Source organism: Lissotriton helveticus, chromosome 5_1 (genome assembly GCF_964261635.1).
Source record: "Lissotriton helveticus chromosome 5_1, aLisHel1.1, whole genome shotgun sequence".
Classification (NCBI taxonomy): domain Eukaryota; kingdom Metazoa; phylum Chordata; class Amphibia; order Caudata; family Salamandridae; genus Lissotriton; species Lissotriton helveticus.
The window spans coordinates 57,399,107-57,420,202 of NC_136065.1; the positions used below are offsets into that span (position 1 = coordinate 57,399,107).

Consider the following 21,096-nt stretch of genomic DNA (forward strand, 5'->3'; position numbering starts at 1 on the left):
AGGTCCCCTCCTATGGTTGGGACCCAGGAAGTGGGTGGATACACCCCCTTCCTTTGATCCAGGCCGCCCTGGCACGAGGGCTGGAGTGCCCCAGAACCGGTTTGGCCGGATTATGCAAGGGGCAGCCTTGTGCGCCCCAAGCAGTGTCTGGTTTCTTTCAAACCTCCCTGCTACAATACACTATCTCCTGTCTGGAGGGCGGTGACACCCTCCTGTGACAGGAAACCCTTTGTCCAGGACCCATTTGGTTGAGTTTCAGTCAACTGCAGGGGTCCAGACATTTGTCTGTGGCAGAGGCATCCATTTTGTGGATCTTAAGGCCTTTGGAGAAATTAACCGCATTAAAGTAAAGTAACATGTCTTACCCCTCTAGAGGGGTGGAATGCCATCCCCGTCGCCAGAACTGGCGAGGGGATGGTATTCCAAAGCGTATGACACCTTACACGACATGTTTTGATAAAGCCAAACCAAAGTTGCTAAATAACCGCGAGGATTATAAGGCACTTAATAGTATATGGTACGGCATTATCCTGAAACAGCTTAGGGATTTGTTCCCGACGGCTGCAGACAGGCTCAGCTCATGCTAGAGCCCCATCTCACATAAAACCACGCACTCAGCCTCCAGGATTGATGAGGCCTACTATAGGAGTGGCTCACAGGTTTACATGTGTCCAGATATAGGTTTAGATATAGATATACTATACCTAAGCAAGGGGTGTTTACACCACCTTACCCCAGCTGAGTGATCAGCCAGTTGTGTCAATTTAAGAACCAGCCAGGGGTGGCAAAAGATATGCAGCAGCCCCTGGTAGGCCTTAGTGGCCCCTATGCCCTGTGCACCTATAGTGCATTCTACAGGGGCTGACAAGGAGTCCATTTCCAATTGGTATGTGCCTATAGCACATGTGTCAGTAATTTAGTGAGAGAACAGCAGGCTGGGGGTCTGATCAGCAGGCCCACAGCCTCAGTAGTCGAAAACCAGTGAAGCAAAAAGCAAAAATTTGGGGTGACCATAGGATAGCAGACCCTACTCTCCTACAACAATAAACTCCATTCTGCACAATAAACTCCATTCTGCACAATAAACTCCATTCTGCACAATAAACTCCATTCAGCACAATAAACTCCATTCAGCAAAATAAACTCCATTCAGCACAATAAACTCCATTCTGCACATTAAACTCCATTCTGCACAATAAACTCCATTCTGCACAATAAACTCCATTCTGCACAATAAACTCCATTCTGCACATTAAACTCCATTCAGCACAATAAACTCCATTCTGCACAATAAACTCCATTCTGCACATTAAACTCCATTCAGCACAATAAACTCCATTCAGCACAATAAACTCCATTCAGCACAATAAACTCCATTCAGCACAATAAAATCCATTCTGCACATTAAACTCCATTCTGCACAATAAACTCCATTCTGCACATTAAACTCCATTCAGCACAATAAACTCCATTCTGCACAATAAACTCCATTCAGCGCAATAAACTCCATTCTGCGCAATAAACTCCATTCAGCACAATAAACTCCATTCTGCACAATAAACTCCATTCAGCACAATAAACTCCATTCTGCACAATAAACTCAATTCTGCACATTAAACTCCATTCAGCACAATAAACTCCATTCAGCACAATAAACTCCATTCAGCACAATAAACTCCATTCAGCACAATAAACTCCATTCAGCACAATAAAGTCCATTCAGCACAATAAACTCCATTCTGCACAATAAACTCCATTCTGCACAATAAACTCCATTCTGCACATTAAACTCCATTCAGCACAATAAACTCCATTCTGCACAATAAACTCCATTCAGCACAATGAACTCCATTCAGCACAATAAACTCCATTCTGCACATTAAACTCCATTCTGCACAATAATCTCCATTCTGCACATTAAACTCCATTCTGCACAATAAACTCCATTCAGCACAATAAACTCCATTCTGCACAATAAACTCCATTCAGCACAATAAACTCCATTCTGCACAATAAACTCCATTCAGCACAATAAACTCCATTCTGCACAATAAACTCCATTCTGCACAATAAACTCCATTCAGCACAATAAACTCCATTCTGCACAATAAACTCCATTCAGCACAATAAACTCCATTCAGCACAATAAACTCCATTCTGCACATTAAACTCCATTCTGCACAATAAACTCCATTCTGCACATTAAACTCCATTCTGCACAATAAACTCCATTCAGCACAATAAACTCCATTCTGCACAATAAACTCCATTCAGCACAATAAACTCCATTCAGCACAATAAACTCCATTCTGCACAATAAAGTCCATTCAGCACAATAAACTCCATTCTGCACAATAAACTCCATTCTGCACAATAAACTCCATTCTGCACAATAAACTCCATTCTGCACAATAAACTCCATTCAGCACAATAAACTCCATTCTGCACAATAAACTCCATTCTGCACAATAAACTCCATTCAGCACAATAAACTCCATTCTGCACAATAAACTCCATTCTGCACAATAAACTCCATTCAGCACAATAAACTCCATTCAGCACAATAAACTCCATTCAGCACTATAAACTCCATTCAGCACAATAAACTCCATTCTGCACAATAAACTCCATTCTGCACAATAAACTCCATTCAGCACAATAAACTCCATTCAGCACAATAAACTCCATTCTGCACAATAAACTCCATTCTGCACAATAAACTCCATTCTGCACAATAAACTCCATTCTGCACAATAAACTCCATTCTGCACAATAAACTCCATTCTGCACAATAAACTCCATTCAGCACAATAAACTCCAATCTGCACAATAAACTCCATTCTGCACAATAAACTCCATTCAGCACAATAAACTCCATTCTGCACAATAAACTCCATTCTGACCAATAAACTCCATTCAGCACAATAAACTCCATTGTGCACAATAAACTCCATTCAGCACAATAAACTCAATTCAGCACAATAAACTCCATTCTGCACAATAAACTCCATTCTGCACAATAAACTCCATTCAGCACAATAAACTCCATTCAGCACAATAAACTCCATTCAGCACAATAAACTCCATTCTGCACAATAAACTCCATTCAGCACAATAAACTCCATTCAGCACAATAAACTCCATTCTGCACAATAAACTCCATTCTGCACAATAAACTCCATTCTGCACAATAAACTCCATTCAGCACAATAAACTCCATTCTGCACAATAAACTCCATTCAGCACAATAAACTCCATTCTGCACAAAAAACTCCATTCTGCACAATAAACTCCATTCTGCACATTAAACTCCATTCTGCACAATAAACTCCATTCTGCACAATAAACTCCATTCAGCACAATAAACTCCATTCTGCACAATAAACTCCATTCTGCACATTAAACTCCATTCAGCACAATAAACTCCATTCTGCACAATAAACTCCATTCTGCCCAATAAACTCAATTCTGCACAATAAACTCCATTTTGCACAATAAACTCCATTCTGCACAATAAACTCCATTCAGCACAATAAACTCCATTCAGCACAATAAACTCCAATCAGCACAATAAACTCCATTCTGCACAATAAACTCCATTCAGCACAACAAACCCCATTCAGCACAATAAACTCCATTCAGCACAATAAACTCCATTCTGCACAATAAACTCCATTCTGCACAACAAACTCCATTCTGCACAATAAACTCCATTCAGCACAATAAACTCCATTCAGCACAATAAACTCCATTCTGCACAATAAACTCCATTCTGCACAATAAACTCCATTCTGCACATTAAACTCCATTCTGCACAATAAACTCCATTCTGCACAATAAACTCCATTCTGCACAATAAACTCCATTCTGCACAATAAACTCCAATCTGCACAATAAACTCCTTTCAGCACAATAAACTCCATTCTGCGCATTAAACTCCATTCTGCACAATAAACTCCATTCTGCACATTAAACTCCATTCAGCACAATAAACTCCATTCTGCGCAATAAACTCCATTCAGCGCAATAAACTCCATTCTGCGCAATAAACTCCATTCAGCACAATAAACTCCATTCTGCACAATAAACTCCATTCAGCACAATAAACTCCATTCAGCACAATAAACTCCATTCAGCACAATAACGTCCATTCTGCACATTAAACTCCATTCAGCACAATAAACTCCATTCTGCACAATAAACTCCATTCAGCACAATAAACTCCATTCAGCACAATAAACTCCATTCTGCACATTAAACTCCATTCTGCACAATAAACTCCATTCTGCACATTAAACTCCATTCTGCACAATAAACTCCATTCAGCACAATAAACTCCATTCTGCACAATAAACTCCATTCTGCACAATAAACTCCATTCAGCACAATAAACTCCATTCTGCACAATAAACTCCATTCTGCACAATAAACTCCATTCAGCACAATAAACTCCATTCTGCACAATAAACTCCATTCTGCACAATAAACTCCATTCTGCAGAATAAACTCCATTCTGCACAATAAACTCCATTCAGCACAATAAACTCCATTCTGCACAATAAACTCCATTCAGCACAATAAACTCCATTCTGCACAATAAACTCCATTCTGCACATTAAACTCCATTCTGCACAATAAACTCCATTCTGCACATTAAACTCCATTCTGCACAATAAACTCCATTCAGCACAATAAACTCCATTCAGCACAATAAACTCCATTCTGCACAATAAACTCCATTCAGCCCAATAAACTCCATTCAGCACAATAAACTCCATTCTGCACAATAAACTCCATTCAGCACAATAAACTCCATTCAGCACAATAAACTCCATTCTGCACAATAAACTCCATTCAGCACAATAAACTCCATTCTGCACAATAAACTCCATTCTGCACAATAAACTCCATTCTGCACATTAAACTCCATTCTGCACAATAAACTCCATTCTGCACAATAAACTCCATTCAGCACAATAAACTCCATTCTGCACAATAAACTCCATTCAGCACAATAAACTCCATTCTGCACAATAAACTCCATTCAGCACAATAAACTCCATTCAGCACAATAAACTCCATTCAGCACTATAAACTCCATTCAGCACAATAAACTCCATTCTGCACAATAAACTCCATTCAGCACAATAAACTCCATTCAGCACAATAAACTCCATTCAGCACAATAAACTCCATTCTGCACAATAAACTCCATTCTGCACAATAAACTCCATTCTGCACAATAAACTCCATTCTGCACAATAAACTCCATTCTGCACAATAAACTCCATTCTGCACAATAAACTCCATTCAGCACAATAAACTCCAATCTGCACAATAAACTCCATTCTGCACAATAAACTCCATTCTGCACAATAAACTCCATTCTGACCAATAAACTCCATTCAGCACAATAAACTCCATTGTGCACAATAAACTCCATTCAGCAAAATAAACTCAATTCTGCACAATAAACTCCATTCTGCACAATAAACTCCATTCTGCACAATAAACTCCATTCAGCACAATAAACTCCATTCAGCACAATAAACTCCATTCTGCACAATAAACTCCATTCAGCACAATAAACTCCATTCAGCACAATAAACTCCATTCAGCACAATAAACTCCATTCAGCACAATAAACTCCATTCTGCACAATAAACTCCATTCTGCACAATAAACTCCATTCTGCACATTAAACTCCATTCTGCACAATAAACTCCATTCTGCACAATAAACTCCATTCAGCACAATAAACTCCAATCTGCACAATAAACTCCATTCTGCACATTAAACTCCATTCAGCACAATAAACTCCATTCTGCACAATAAACTCCATTCTGCCCAATAAACTCCATTCAGCACAATAAACTCCATTGTGCACAATAAACTCCATTCAGCACAATAAACTCAATTCTGCACAATAAACTCCATTCTGCACAATAAACTCCATTCTGCACAATAAACTCCATTCAGCACAATAAACTCCATTCTGCACAATAAACTCCATTCTGCACAATAAACTCCATTCAGCACAATAAACTCCATTCAGCACAATAAACTCCATTCTGCACAATAAACTCCATTCAGCACAATAAAGTCCATTCAGCACAATAAACTCCATTCAGCACAATAAACTCCATTCAGCACAATAAACTCCATTCAGCACAATAAACTCCATTCTGCACAATAAACTCCATTCTGCACATTAAACTCCGTTCTGCACAATAAACTCCATTCTGCACAATAAACTCGATTCTGCACAATAAACTCCATTCTGCACATTAAACTCCATTCAGCACAATAAACTCCATTCTGCACAATAAACTCCATTCTGCACATTAAACTCCATTCAGCACAATAAACTCCATTCAGCACAATAAACTCCATTCAGCACAATAAACTCCATTCAGCACAATAAACTCCATTCTGCACATTAAACTCCATTCTGCGCAATAAACTCCATTCTGCGCATTAAACTCCATTCAGCACAATAAACTCCATTCTGCACAATAAACTCCATTCAGCGCAATAAACTCCATTCTGCGCAATAAACTCCATTCAGCACAATAAACTCCATTCAGCACAATAAACTCCATTCAGCACAATAAACTCAATTCTGCACAATAAACTCCATTCTGCACAATAAACTCCATTCTGCACATTAAACTCCATTCTGCACAATAAACTCCATTCTGCACAATAAACTCCATTCAGCACAATAAACTCCATTCTGCACAATAAACTCCATTCAGCACAATAAACTCCATTCTGCACAATAAACTCCATTCTGCACAATAAACTCCATTCTGCACAATAGACTCCATTCAGCACAATAAACTCCATTCAGCACAATAAACTCCATTCAGCACAATAAACTCCATTCTGCACAATAAACTCCATTCAGCACAATAAACTCCATTCTGCACAATAAACTCCATTCTGCACAATAAACTCCATTCGGCACAATAAACTCCATTATTACTTCCACCCAACCTCAGGCTGTATCTGTTTACGCATAGACAAAGCTGCATTAACACACAAGATGAAGATTTCTTTGACCACTACAGCGCCTGCACATGCACAAAATCTGACACAACTACTTGGTGGGCTGCTTGAAGCTACCCGTGCCTCTGGCACTCAAGACTCAAGACACTCAAGACTTGCCAGCTTGGTAAAACCCTTGCTGGGACTGCAGGATGGCAGCTTACTAAATAAGGACATGAAGAAGCACTCATAAAGTGGCAATCAACCCGAGGAGGGATAAGACCAAACACATAGCCTATTACTATGGGATTTTACAAGATGTAGGTGTGATCAGAATATAAGATTTGATTCACAGCAAGTGTTTTTGAGTCGTTTTACTTACTTCAACATGTTAAGAGAATTTACTTGTCAGAAGGCTGCATCCAAGCGTACAGGGCTCAAACACAGTTCTTTTACATACAAGTCATGCCATTGAAAACCCAGGAGGTACTGATGTGATAGTTTTACAGGTAATCATGCACAAGTGGACTATATACCGCCTGTGGTCTTACCTGGAAGTGAAGGGGAGATGTTAAGGAGAATTAATATAAAAGTGTAGATTATCGTTGTCAATCTTTTCCTCACTCCTGTGGACATCTCTCACTTCAACAGGTGGCAATGAATGTGTGTCTGAATAATCCTAAATAGAGAAGATATAAAAATTGATTTACAGTTGTCTTAGAGATAGAACAAAATATTGATGATGTATTAAAATAATTACTGAGGAAGCATGCAGATACAGTGATACAACAAAGAAGATTGTACGGTCTTTATACAGTAATTCAGTGTGCGTATACTGCTCACCAACTCCTAAAATTACGTATATTTTACATCATATGACAAAGAACAGACATTTTATTATGCTATCACTTATCAACTAATACTAAGAAACGGTCTGTTTAAAAGTAGGTGTACTCATTGGCTCTCATTATCAGGTAATTAGAATTAGATGCTGCTTAGACAGTGTGTATATTACTTTATCATGAAGAAGTTCTGCCACATGTATATAAAAAATTAGAAAAATGGTATGAAGCATTCACATTGTAAATAGGTCAAACGATATCTGTGACAAACTCAGAGAAAGAGTTATAAAGACATTTGCAAACAATTGGAAACAGCATTTAAATGCTGCCTTTACCGTGCATATGCCTTTACCACACAAGCTAAGTAAAAATTTGTGTGTGAGAGTGTATTTGTGCATGTGTGTATATATACATGTATATATATATATATGTAAACCAACAAAAGGACCCCAATGGATGCCCAGCCTGCGGACCGGTGCTTCAACGGCAGACGTCAAGCAGTTCTCATATCTTCCGTATTTCTAACCCAAATTTTTCAGTTTTGGAAAGATTAACCATAGCGATGAGTTGTTTAGCAAAATATTTTTACTTGCCAGTAACGCAATGAAACACAATGCATTTCGATCTCACTCAGCATCCTTATATTACAATTGAAATGAAAGACATACTTATCATCAGAAGAGTATCATAATTACCAAAACCCCAGAACAATAAATTCAAATTACTGAGAAACGTTAGAATTTGATTTAGAAGGATAACTCAAATAGAATGCAAATTAATCTTGATTCTCATTATGTGCGTATTTCATTGCTAACGGAAAAACTTCTCTGATACAAAGTGTTACATTTTATTCAACAGTTAACTTGGGAGGAGATGCAATTTATGAAAAATGATTTCCCAGTCTTATCAACATTATATAAGCATCCAAAAATTCAGAAACATAAAACTTGTCCACCCATAATTTTCTCCAAAAACTGTCTTTTTGGAAAATACTTCGGTATATGTAGATAATTTTCTTGCTCCCTTTGTGAAAGGTTTAAAATCTAATGTGGGAGACACAAAAGACTTTTTAACAAAATGTAAGAATTTATAGTGGGAAGAATCATACACAATGGTGTGCTGTGATGTCTATATAGGAGCATCTGCCAAGAAGATGGCTTGACTCCTTGTAAATATTTTTTAAGGGCAAGAGACATTAATCTTTTAGCACATACTCATATGCTCCTGGACATGATCAACGTCTGTCTTAATGAAAAAAGGTCCTCTACAAACAAACACAAGGAACAGCTATGGGCACCTTTTTTCTCCTCCAGTTATGCCAATCTTTTGATTAGCTGGTGGGAGGATAAGGCGCTCTGGGAATCAGAGATGTCTCAGTGGTCTTGCCAGACAGTTATCTGGCTCAGGTACATCAATGACGTCTTCTGTGTTTGGAATGCTCAGAAAAATGAATTGCAAGACTTTATACATGACCTAAACTCCAACATTTTAAAATTATGTTTTACAATGACCTACACTAAAAACACAGTGGATTTTATTGATCTGAGACTAACAGTAGTCATCAATTCTTTACAGTCCAACTTTTTCTGAAAACATACTACAAGGAATTCCATTCTATATGCTCGTAGCAGTCATGCACTGAACTTTAGGTGAGGTATCCTCTATGGGGAGTTTCTCCAAGCAAAACCTAAAGGTAGCTCAGAGAATGAATGCATAACAGCTTGTGATGAAATGATTTTTAGGTTCAAAGTGAGAGGGTATTACAAGAAACATCTTGATATTGCAAGAAAGAAAGCTGACTTGGTAAGCAGGGAAAAAATCCTATTTGGAAAACTGGAATCTAAAATCAGTGACAAAAGTGGAATAAGTTTCATCACTAAATACTCCGAAGGGTCACATGATTTACAGAAAATTTAAATCAATAGATGAGATATTTTAAAACACAATCCAATTTTGAAGAATAACATTAGTGAGTGTCCTCTGATCACTTATCCAAGAAATACCTCACTTGCGGACATGCTAGTGCACAGTTTCTTAAAACCTAAAAAAGGAACATGGCTCCCATGACCCAAAGATTTTAAAATCTGTGGTTCTTGCAAGGCCTGCAGGTTCAGTAATAACATTGAATCTGTTACACTGCAGTACACACAAAGAATATAGAAAATCAAAACATGTATAACCCACAGCACTGATTATGTAGAATATGCCGTTGTTTGTTCGTGTGGAAAGTGGAATATAGGGTTTACCCTTGTCCCAATAAAGAAATGTATCCTGGATCATTGGTGAGCAATTACTAATAATGATGAAATGCACAACACAGCAAGGCACTTTCATAAATACCATGCAGGTAATTGGTTTAGACACAATACCCAAACATCCCAGAGGGGGAAATAGACAAGTCAACCTGAGAAGACTGGACTCATATATGATTTTGGAGGCAAGCAGCATGATTCCAGGGAGGTTAAATGCAGATGCAGAACTATCATACATTTATGGGATGAGCTGGGGAGTTCAAAATCTTTTTGACCTCAGCAGAGTTGCTTGCAACAGTAGCTACATTTTAAATTAGCACAAATGTAGGTGATTCCTAAGGACTGTATTTCTTTTGATTATATGTTTTTTTGTAGGGGGTTCACGATTTCACCCTCTACAAAGATTTGTAAAAAGCATGTAGGGATTGCAGTGAAAAAATCATGAATGGCTAAATCCGCACTGCTGCTTGATTCTTGATTATTATGTAATTAGTGAGTAGCATCCATAGAATAATTTAGAAATTGTTTACACTTGATGAATTTCACTGTTTGATAAAATGTAGCACTTTGTATTAGAGAATGTTCTCTGTTAGCAATGAAATATGCAAGTTATGAGAATCCAAATGAATTTGTATTCCATTTCAGTTATCCCTCTAAATCAAATGCTAAACTTTCTCAGGAAGAGGTTTTGAATGTATTTGAATTGATTGTTTTGGTTTTGGCAGTTATGACACTCTTGGAGCTCTGTGATGCATTTGTGATGATAAGTATATATTCCATTACAATTGTAACGTAAGGATGCCTTTAAAAATACGTAATGGCAGCTATGTGACACATGATCAAGACCAAGTGGGGTCGAAACACATTGTACTTCTCTGCTTTACTGCCAAGTAAAAATATTTCGCAAAACAACTTGTGGGTGTGGCTCTTCTTTCTGAAACCCCAAAATTAAGGTAGGAAATACAGAGACTATATATATATATATATATATATATATGGCCAATCCTGTTCATACACTCCAAATGACAGATGCTGACACCATAGAAATCTGGCACTGTAGTTTATTTTCACAAACGAAGGCCTTGTCGCGTTTCGGTGGTAGACCGCTTTCCTCACAATTTTGGGCGCCATTGAAAATCATCATTAAATGCACAGTCACCACAAGTAGTTGTCACAGCAACCACAAGTTAGAATGACATAAAGGTTTAACCACATGATAGTGAGAGAAAAAAAGGTTTGATATCATAAACATGATATTTTTCTCAGTATGTGCAATCATGTGTTAATTAAAACAAAAACAACAATAAAATGTAAAGAAAAACTGAGAACGAAAGAAAGACTTAACATCAGTCTCCTCCTAGCGTGTGGGTTGCATATGAGCAAAATATTGGTTAAGTTACCATATTGTTACACATACTTGTATTTTATGTATGTAGACCCCATACATTCTCCTGTGAAAGTAATGCTAGTTTAATACATAAGGCGGGCATGCAGTTAATAAACAATGAAATATTGCTTTGACAGTTTCCTAGCTGCGCTTTACATTACGTCAGTATCAGATCATAGTGGACTGCATGTTTAGCGCATAAAAGGATAGAGAGCAACTGGATACTCACCAAGTGGGCTGTTTGAGGCTAACACCAATAAGTATGTGTAAAAGGGGTTTTAGGAATCAACCCACAAAAAAGGTAAGTGAAGTCATTCTTTTTGCCCCTAAAAATAACCGGCTCCCCATTCAACACTGGCTCTCTGACCTTAATGCTCTCAACTGCTCCCTTTCCACCTCTAACTCAGTCAAATCTCTCGGAATTAGCTTTGACCAAAACATCAGCCTTCCCCCTCACATAAAAAACGCTGCCACAGGAGCTCTCTTTTCACTTCTTCACCTCAAAATAATCAAACCATTCATCCCTGTTGATGACTTTAAATCTGTCGTTCAATCATTAGTACTCTCCAGACTCGACTACGGCAACAGTTTGCTCTTAGGCACACCTAAAGTCCACCTAGACCCAATCAAGTCAGTCTTTCACCTAACGGCCAGGCTTATCTCTGATTCCAAGAGGAGGGATCACATCTCTCCCATCCTCAAATATCTCCAATGGCTTCCCCTAGATGGCAGATCCGTCTACAAGAACGCCTGCATTACACATAAAGCCTTGCATCCTCAAACCCCACTGTATCTCTCCCAACAACTTCACAAAGCCGGCTGCACCATAGAATTGGGAAGCTCCAGTGCCCTCATACTGGTCCCTCCCTTGGTTAAAAAGAAATCGACAAAAGCACGCTCTTTTCCCTGCAATGCTCCCACCATTTGAAACTCTCTCCCCAAAGATTTACGCTGCAACCCCTCATACTTCAGCTTCAAAAAAGATCTCAAACGACACCTTCTCCTCAAATATTGGGGTCCTTAATCCTGTCTACCTCCCAGTTGTTTCCAAACCTGCCCCTTATGTTACCATGTTTCCTCTCTGCTTCTTACCTGACCCGCCACCCCCGCTTAGCTCCCTACATCCACCTCTTTCCTCCTTCCTCCTGTGCACTTGCACACACCTCTTTCCACTTCTTGTTCTCTTCTCTCCTTTCTCCCTCCCTAATCCCCACCTAACCCTATTCCCTCTCCCTTCGACTCTTGCCTATCTCACTTACAAAGTCATCCAATGCCCTGATTGGTTCTTAATGCTTACTGCCTATACCTTTGATTTATATCTATTGTCTTTTACTTTTTGTTTTCATATCTTGCCTTTCCTTTTTTGTTTGAGCTTATTATTATATTACTCGATCTTGTCCTTCTCCTGTAAAGCGCTCTGACACCCTTGGGTCTTGCCAGCGCTATATAAAACTGTTTAAATAAAAAATAAAAATAAGTGATTAAAATTGAACCTTACTGCTGAATTGTAAAGGTGTGACTGTTATGTTCTAAGTACACTATTTACAAAAAAACCCCGGAGGGCTCACAGAAGAGAGAGAAAGATAGAGGACGTACGCGGGTTATAAATGGACGGGAAGCACCTCATCCGCATTCAACCCAAACGGGATTTTGGAGTTCATTAGGATATTATATCTGGATTCTAGTCTCCTTAATGCCAATTGTCTATTGCTACCCGTGGGGTTCTTAGTGATAGAGTCAATTACAAAATACGTAAGGTCTTTTGCATTTCCACCATGGCATAAATTGATATGCCTAGTGAAAGGGTAATTAGGGTCGTCATTGGTTATTGCCCGCAGATGCTGCAAGATCCTTAAATTGATAATACTCCCCACATAATTTTTAGTGCAGCTACACTGTAAGACGTAGACCGCAAAATCGCTCTTGCAGGTGAAGCTACCACGAATTTCGAAAGGTGTTTGCCTAAGGGGTGTTTCTACCGGTTTGGTGTTTATGCCATGTCTACAGGCCTTTCATTTTGTGCACTTTTGAAAACCCCTATGTGTTTTCAACCAATCTGTCCATTTCTTGACTCTTGGTGCTTTCTGTATGTAGGACTTGGCCTTTTTGGCTAAAGTTCCCTTAATTTTTTGCTTTCCCCTAGACCGTTTTCGGGACATAGAGTTGCCAATTTAGATTCTTTGGGAACTTTGCCACTGCTGATCGGTGTCAAAGTATAAGGGTTGCCTATGTAAAGGAGGATGGTAACTGATATGTTTGTTTCAGGGGATGCAGAGGACGAGTCTGGCAGCAGTGTTCTGTATTGTCTGGAGTTTGCGGAGTAGGGACTTGTTGATGCCGGCGTAGAGTGCGTTTCCATAGTCCAGTCTGCTAGTGATGAGTGCTTGGGTGGACTGTCTTCCTTGACTCAGGGGGGATCCACTTGAAGGTCTTGCGGAGGATGCGGAGGGTGTTGAAGCAGTTGGAGGTGACGGCATTGACCTGTCAGTTCATGGTGAGTGATGAGTCGAGTACGATGCCGAGGTTCTTGGAGTGGTCTGAGGGGGAACCTGCATGAGAACTGGACCCCTCGTCATGGGTCTAGGGGCCTGAAGAGGCCCCAGAGAGGGAAGAAGGGCCAAGTGGTGCAAGGAGATCCCAGAGTAGTGAGGAGGGGTTGCTGGCTAGCCCCTTGTCTCAAAAGAGGGGGAGGAAGAGTAAGCACCACCCCCAGGGATTGTTGTGTGTTGATTTAGATACCATATGTAGATGTCCCGATGTATGTCCTTATATAGGTACAATTTACATTGCCCTTATTTAGGTATTATCCATTCTAACCGAATACAGGCATTGCCACCTACATCCGTTCATCTACGTCACAACAAGCTCTTGGAAAACCAGACCCATAAGCCTTTAGGACTTCCCCTTGCTTGGATATTGATTTCCCCCATAACTCATTTATTATGCATGAACATTTATTCCTTAGGGGTTCATTCATGAGGTTCTTATGCCCGGCTTGTACGTCAATACTGGCACGATATAAATATACCTTCACTTACCATGGCAAACCACAGTTCGGCTGCCTACTTGCACAACGCGGCTCGCCACAGCAAGTTTGGAAGGAAGTCAAGTCCCCAACTGACGCACTGACCAGGCGCTGTCATCCTCCTTGCAGAAAATCCAGCTCCAGTGTTTCTGACTCCCCTTGTGGGTTGTTAGATATCGAGACCCGAAAAGCGATTCCAACCTCTCTTATTCTAAGGTATGGAGCTGACTAGAACCTAGAGAAAGTTTTTGCAACTCTTGGCTAAACTAGACTATAGCTAAAACAGCGCCTACTTTTTCCCTCGTGCTACACTTAGGTTAGGTACACCGAGGTAGGATTATTTTAGAAGCCGAAGATGAGTATTTTAGCCTGTGTTATTTATGTATGTATTTTTATGAATATATGTCATAGCTACAGACCATGCTATTGCAGTATTATTTTATCTTACTGCTAACGCTGTACGTATTATACTTTGTATTCTGTCTTACGATTGTGGCAGTTCATATCTCTTGCATGAGAAATAAGACTGTTCAATAAATCCTTTTGATTGAAACGCCTGTGTCACCATTTCTGCGCAACTCTGTAGAAACGAAGCATGCACGATTGACTGAGTGAAACTGTTATCTATTGTTTCCACGATTCTGAGATTGTTCAGATTCTAAGGGAAACAAAGTTGCCATGTTTATGCGGTTGTCAGAGACTAATCCCTTCTTGTTTATTCGAGAAGTTTCTAGTGACCTCTGAGTTAGCTGGCACACACAAGTAATTAAGTTTAATGTACTCGATAGAGGCATACTGACCTCAGTCCTATGTCAAATCTAAAGTCTATATTATTCCAATGCGCAGAGCCTATCAGGGATATAGGAACTACACTACAGGATCAGCACCACCCAGGAAACTGGGGGGCTGTAGGAGAGCCCCTGGGTGGAGGTCTAGTGCCTACTTGCCACAAGGATGCCACCCGCAGACATCACCACCTCATCAGATTAGCCAAGAGATCCTCCTTCAAAAACTGCCTGGATAACAACGCACATGACCGCAAGGAGCTCTTCAGCATTGTAAAGGAACTCTCCAACCCCAGCGCAAATGCCAACGACATCCCGCCCTCACAAGAACTGTGCGACTCACTAGCCATCTTCTTCCACCGCAAGATCGCTGACATCCACGACTGCTTCAACACCACGACCGCCCCGACTACGCCAGACTCCACCTCCCCTGTGAACACCACCAGCGCCAACCGCCTGACCTCCTGGTCCAACGTCAACGACAAGGAGACACGCAAGATCATGAACTCCATCCACTCAGGTTCCCCGTCAGCCCCATGCCCACACCACGTATTCAACAAAGCAGACACAGCCATTTCACCCCAACTACGGAAGGTCATCAACATCTCCTTCAAACAGCGGCATTCCCGGAAAGCTGGAAGCAAGCCGAAATCAACGCCCTCCTCAAGAAGTCCAAGGCGGACGCCAAGGACCTCAAGAACTTCCAGCCCATCTCCCTGATCCCGTTCCCAGCAAAGGTCATCGAGAAAATCGACAACATGCAACTGGCCCGCCACCTGGAAGACAAGAACATCCTGGACCCGTCCCAGTCCGGATTCAGACGAAACCACAGCACCGAGACAGCCCTCATCGCCGTCACATACAACATCAGGCACCAACTAGATAACAGAGAAACAGAAGCCCTCATCCTCCTGGACCTATCAGCCGACTTCGACACAGTCTGCCATTGCACTCTGAAGACACGCCTCTTAGAAGCCGGAATCCAAGAGAAGGCCCTTGACTGGACCACGTCCTTCCTCTCCGGCAGAACCCAGAGCGTCCGCCTCTCACCCTTCCGATCCGAAGCCACCGACATCATCTGCGGCATCCCCCAGGGCTCATCCCTCAGCCCGACTTGGTTCAACGTCTACATGGCCCCCTCGCACAAGTGGCCCGCGATCACGACCTCATCAGCATCTCCTTCGCCGATGACACCCAGCTCATCCTCTCCCTCACACCACCAAAACCAGCCTCCATGAGGGAATGAAGGCCGTCGCCGACTGGATGAGGAGCAGCCGTCTGAAGCTGAACTCGGACAAGATGGAGGTCCTCATTCTCTGACCCAACCCCTCAGCCTGGGACGACTCCTGGTGGCCGACCACACTGGGAACAGCACCAATACCCACCGACCATGCGCGCAACCTAGGATTCATCCTCGACTCCTCCCTCTTCATTTCCAAGTAGGTCAACGCCGTATTCTCCTCCTGCTACAACACCCTCCGCATGCTCCACGGGATCTACAAGTGGATCATAACCGAAACAAGAAGAACGGCGACACAGTCCCTCGTCAGCAGCAGACTGGACTATGGTAACGCACTCTACACAGGAATCCCAGCCAAACACCTACGACGACTACAACGCATTCAAAACGCCTCCACCCAACTGATCGTCAACGTCCCCCGCCGCAGCCACATCACCCCCCATCTGAGAGACCTACACTGGCTCCTCGTCGACAATATGATCACCTTCAAGCTCCTCACCCACGCACACAAAGCACTCCTCAAAGCCGGACCAGCCTATCTGAACAGCAGACTCAGCTTCTACACCACCAGCTCCGCTCCGCTCCGCCAGCCTCACCCTCGCCACTGTCCCCTGCATCCAACGAACAACCTCCGATGGCAGATCCTTCTCCTACCTCGCCACCAAGACCTGGAACACCCTCCCTACCCACATATGGCAGACCCAAGACCTTCTCGCCTTCAGAAGACTCCGGAAGACCTGGCTCGTCGAGCAGTAGCAGCAGCCCCCCTCCCCTCAGCGCCTTGATACCCTCATGGGTAAGTAGCGCGCTTTACAAGTAATTGATTGATTGAGGTGTGAGGAAGAACACCTAGCGTCAGGAGGGCATGGAGAGTCTATAGCCAGAGCTCCTGCCATCCTGAAGTTTGTTGGTGCGATTCCTAAGTGGCAGACCCAGAAAAATAAATGGAAGGTTAAAAAAGGGTTGTATTCCCCAGTAAGAACACCGGTGGGACAGTTTCCAGCCAGTGAGGCTGGGTCCCCTAGAAGTGACCAGAGTGAACCCATTTTTAAGCTGGAGGGTACGATGACTGGAGGTAGAATCCTGACCGATGAGCCTTCCCAGGGTACCACTCCAGGGTGGGTGTGGTATAGGTGCAGCACCCCTGGAGGGGTTCCCCTAGCCAAGAGGGATCCATGGAACAGCATTGTTGGCTCAGGGGTAGTGATCAGGAAGAAACCCTGGGGTCAAGAAGGCAAGGAACAGGAGGGTGTCCCTGTGGTAGAGGGCCTGCTTCCTGGTTCTATCGCCCAAATTAGGGAAGTCCATCAAGGTAATGATTGGTCTACCCTGGCTTTTGGCTGGGAGGGGGTTGTGTAGGACTTGGCCTTCTTGGCTATAGTTCCCTAAACATTTTGCTTTCTCCCTAGACCGTTTTCCTGACATAGAGTTGCCAATTTAGATGCTTTGGGTACTTTGCCACTCCCTATGTAAAGTATGATGGTAATTGGTTGGCCATGATTGGTATGTTTGCCTTACTAATAAAAGTCCCTAGTGATGTGCACTGTGTGTGTAAGGGCTAGTAATGCAAAGGCGTGTAGAGAAGGGAAGTCAGGCCTTCAGTGTAGGGCCTGTACGCAGTCTGCTTAGTTAGCATGTTTTCCTGACAAGTGTAACCACTTGTCACAAGTGTAACCACTTGTCAGGCCTTACTTTCCATTTTGAGTACCCTGTGGGCACCCCTGTGGTAGGTCCTGGGTAACCCCTGGGAAGGGTGCAGTGTAGTTAAAAGGCAGGACATATACTGAGGTGTATGCTATGTCCTGACAGTGATAAAAACACCCCATTTCTTGAGACCCTCAAAATTGTGCCTTGTGATCGTGGGCACGCAGTAGTAAACTGAGTCACTGGCATGCAGGGTATGTGTTGGGGTGCAAGCCGAGGTGTTGGTGAGGAGCACCTGGTTGTTGTTGTGTGCACCAGGAAAAGAAGTAAGTCTCGGAGGCGCAGGGTGAGTGTCGTGGTGCAAGCCGAGTCATTGGTGAGGAGCGGCTGGTCGTGGTGTGTCCCCTGAGAGAAGAAGTGAGACTCAGATGCACTGGGTGCATATTGTGGTGCAAGCCGAGGCGTTGGTGAAGAGTACCTGGGGGACAAAAACACTTCAGGGGCATTCCTGGTTGCTCCGGACGCCGCCACCGCCGAGAGTCACCCTGAGGCAGCCATCATGTCGTCGCCGCCCCGGGACCACAACTCCCGGCAGCCCCAGCAGCGCGAAGCTGACCAACCCACGCAGCCAGCAGCGCCAGGAGGCGTTTAAAGCCGGCACAGCCCTCGGTGGAGTGGGGAACAAAAACACTTCAGGGGCATACCTGGTTGCTCCGGACGCCGCACCGCCGAGAGTCACTCTTAGGCAGCCATCACGTCGTCGCCGCCCCGGGACCACAACTCCCGGCAGCCCCAGCGGCGCGACGCCGACCAACACACGCAGCCAGCAGCGCCAGGAGGCGTTTAAAGCCGGCACAACCCTCCGCGTCGCGGGACGCGCGGGCGACGCCGGGCTGAGCCCGGGCAGAGGGCGGGCCATCTGTGGCCATCAGGGGCCAGAAGAGGTCGGGTCGGGGCATCCCCCCTGGGCCTGGAGGTGGGGAAACGCAAACTGAAGTCCAAGGGTGAGGAAGGTAAGAAGGCTAAAGTTCCCCTTAAATCTGAGACAATTATATCATACTTAACATCTGCTGTAGGGGCCTTAAATGTCCAAATTGCTAATGCAGAGAAAGAACTGGGACTTGACTTGCCTCCCATCATACAACCTGACCTGGATTGTTTATCATCACCGATTTGAGCTCACCCCATCCCACTAGAACCGGAAATGATACTAACGATCCCCTCGCAGGTACTCCCTTCTGCACAGGACCACACGGAAGTTCCAGAGCGGGGCACCAAGGGACAGCCTGATGACACTGACCTCATAAACTCTAAAGGAAAATATAACTTTGGGAATAAATCTCGGAAACAGGTTAAAGCTAGACCTGATTCAACATCCACCTCTTGTCTCCCTACTAATTTGGCGGACTTGGTTGAAGGCCTATTTGAATCTCGCTTGGAGCCAGCACTTGGGAGTATCGCTAAGGATATAGTGGACTCTCTGAACTCTTGTGTTTCTAACCTCATAAAGAAATGTGAACATATTGATGAGTTTATAAGGGAATTGAGGGCACAACATTCTGACCCCAAGCATAGAAGGGTTGAGCATGAGTACCTTAAGATAACAGGGGGACAGGAGGCAGTCCTAGAGCCCCCTCCTTCACCCATTCCTCATGCCAATCCCACGAGCCACACACTTCACGGGCCCAAAGCTGTTCCAAATTCTGGGGGGCTACAGACTAAACCTCTAGAGGGCAGGCCTCCTATACCCATTGGATATGAGCGTCATACTGCTGGGTCTTGGAAAACAAGTTCATGCACATTACATCTCCCCCCCGATGCTGCACCTTTAGTGGCAATCCTAACTGGGGTACCATGCCTAACAAGTGGCTCCGAGGAAACGGATAGTGACCTCCTACTCAGAACTAAAAGGTGGTGTTCTCAGTTTAGTAGGGGGGAGTGTTGATGTTGCATCGAACATTATTCTGGCCAGACGAGTTGGGTGGGTGGGGAAGAGAGAGAAATGTATACCTGGTGATTGTGTGGTAGTTAATTTTAACAGGCCAAACATTGTGGATACCCTGCTGTGGGATGGTTCGGAGCTTGATGGTTCTGGCATTAGGCCGCTTCCTCTGGGTTATTTTTATCCCCCACCCTCCCATTTACATTCTAAGCCCGATATCCTGAAAGTACCAATGCCCCCACGCTTCTTTGTGGGCGTATCCAATACGAAGAACACCTCATACCAAACACATCAGGCTACAATGAGGGCAGCGGGGCGGGCTCCAGCCTCCCATAATTCACCAGCTCAGCCTACTTCAGGAAATGACTTAGGAATTATTGTGTCAAACAGGTTCTCTCCCCTCTCCAATTAAGACACTAATGACTGCATACCACACACACAGTCGGAAGGTTCTGATCAGAATAAGCAGGATAATTGCTGTCTCTCCCACAAGTTACTCAGTTGGAATGTGGCGGGGTTGAGAAACAAAGTCACTGATGAAAGGTGAACACACTTTGTGACTCAACACGAAATTATAGCTCTGCAGGAAACGTGGGATACAAGTGAAATTTATTGTCTAGATGGGTACTGCAGTTTTTCTGTGAAGGCGGTTCCTGGGCTTGGTGGGAGACCTAAAGGAGGACTGTACACCCTCATATCACTTAAACTGGCCGGCTCCTTCAGATAGCTGGAGACAGCTTCCGCTAACATCTTGTTCCTAGAATGGGTCAGTCCTAGTTATCCCACTCTTTTAGTAGTACATTTTTATAATACTCCTGAGAAGGACACACGGAATTATCATTTACACTTCTTGGCAGACTTTTTAGATAATTACAAGTCAACAGACGATGCTTTATTCGAAGTAATTCTAATGGGCGATTTTAATATACATCCATGCAGATGGGATTGCCTAGCAGATTCCCAAACGGCCACCCTGGTTCAATTTCTAC

General features: G+C 43.0%; 1 protein-coding gene across 1 annotated transcript in view; it reads right to left on the bottom strand.

Moving 5' to 3' along the window:
• The window catches only part of LOC144752947 (butyrophilin subfamily 1 member A1-like), a 455,251-nt gene that overhangs the window by 421,750 nt on the left and 12,405 nt on the right, over positions 1-21,096 (bottom strand). Inside the window, exon 2 of the mRNA XM_078640757.1 lies at positions 7,542-7,669. Coding sequence (XP_078496883.1) covers positions 7,542-7,626 — 85 coding nt within the window. The 5' untranslated portion in view covers positions 7,627-7,669. The remainder of the gene's footprint in view (positions 1-7,541; positions 7,670-21,096) is intronic.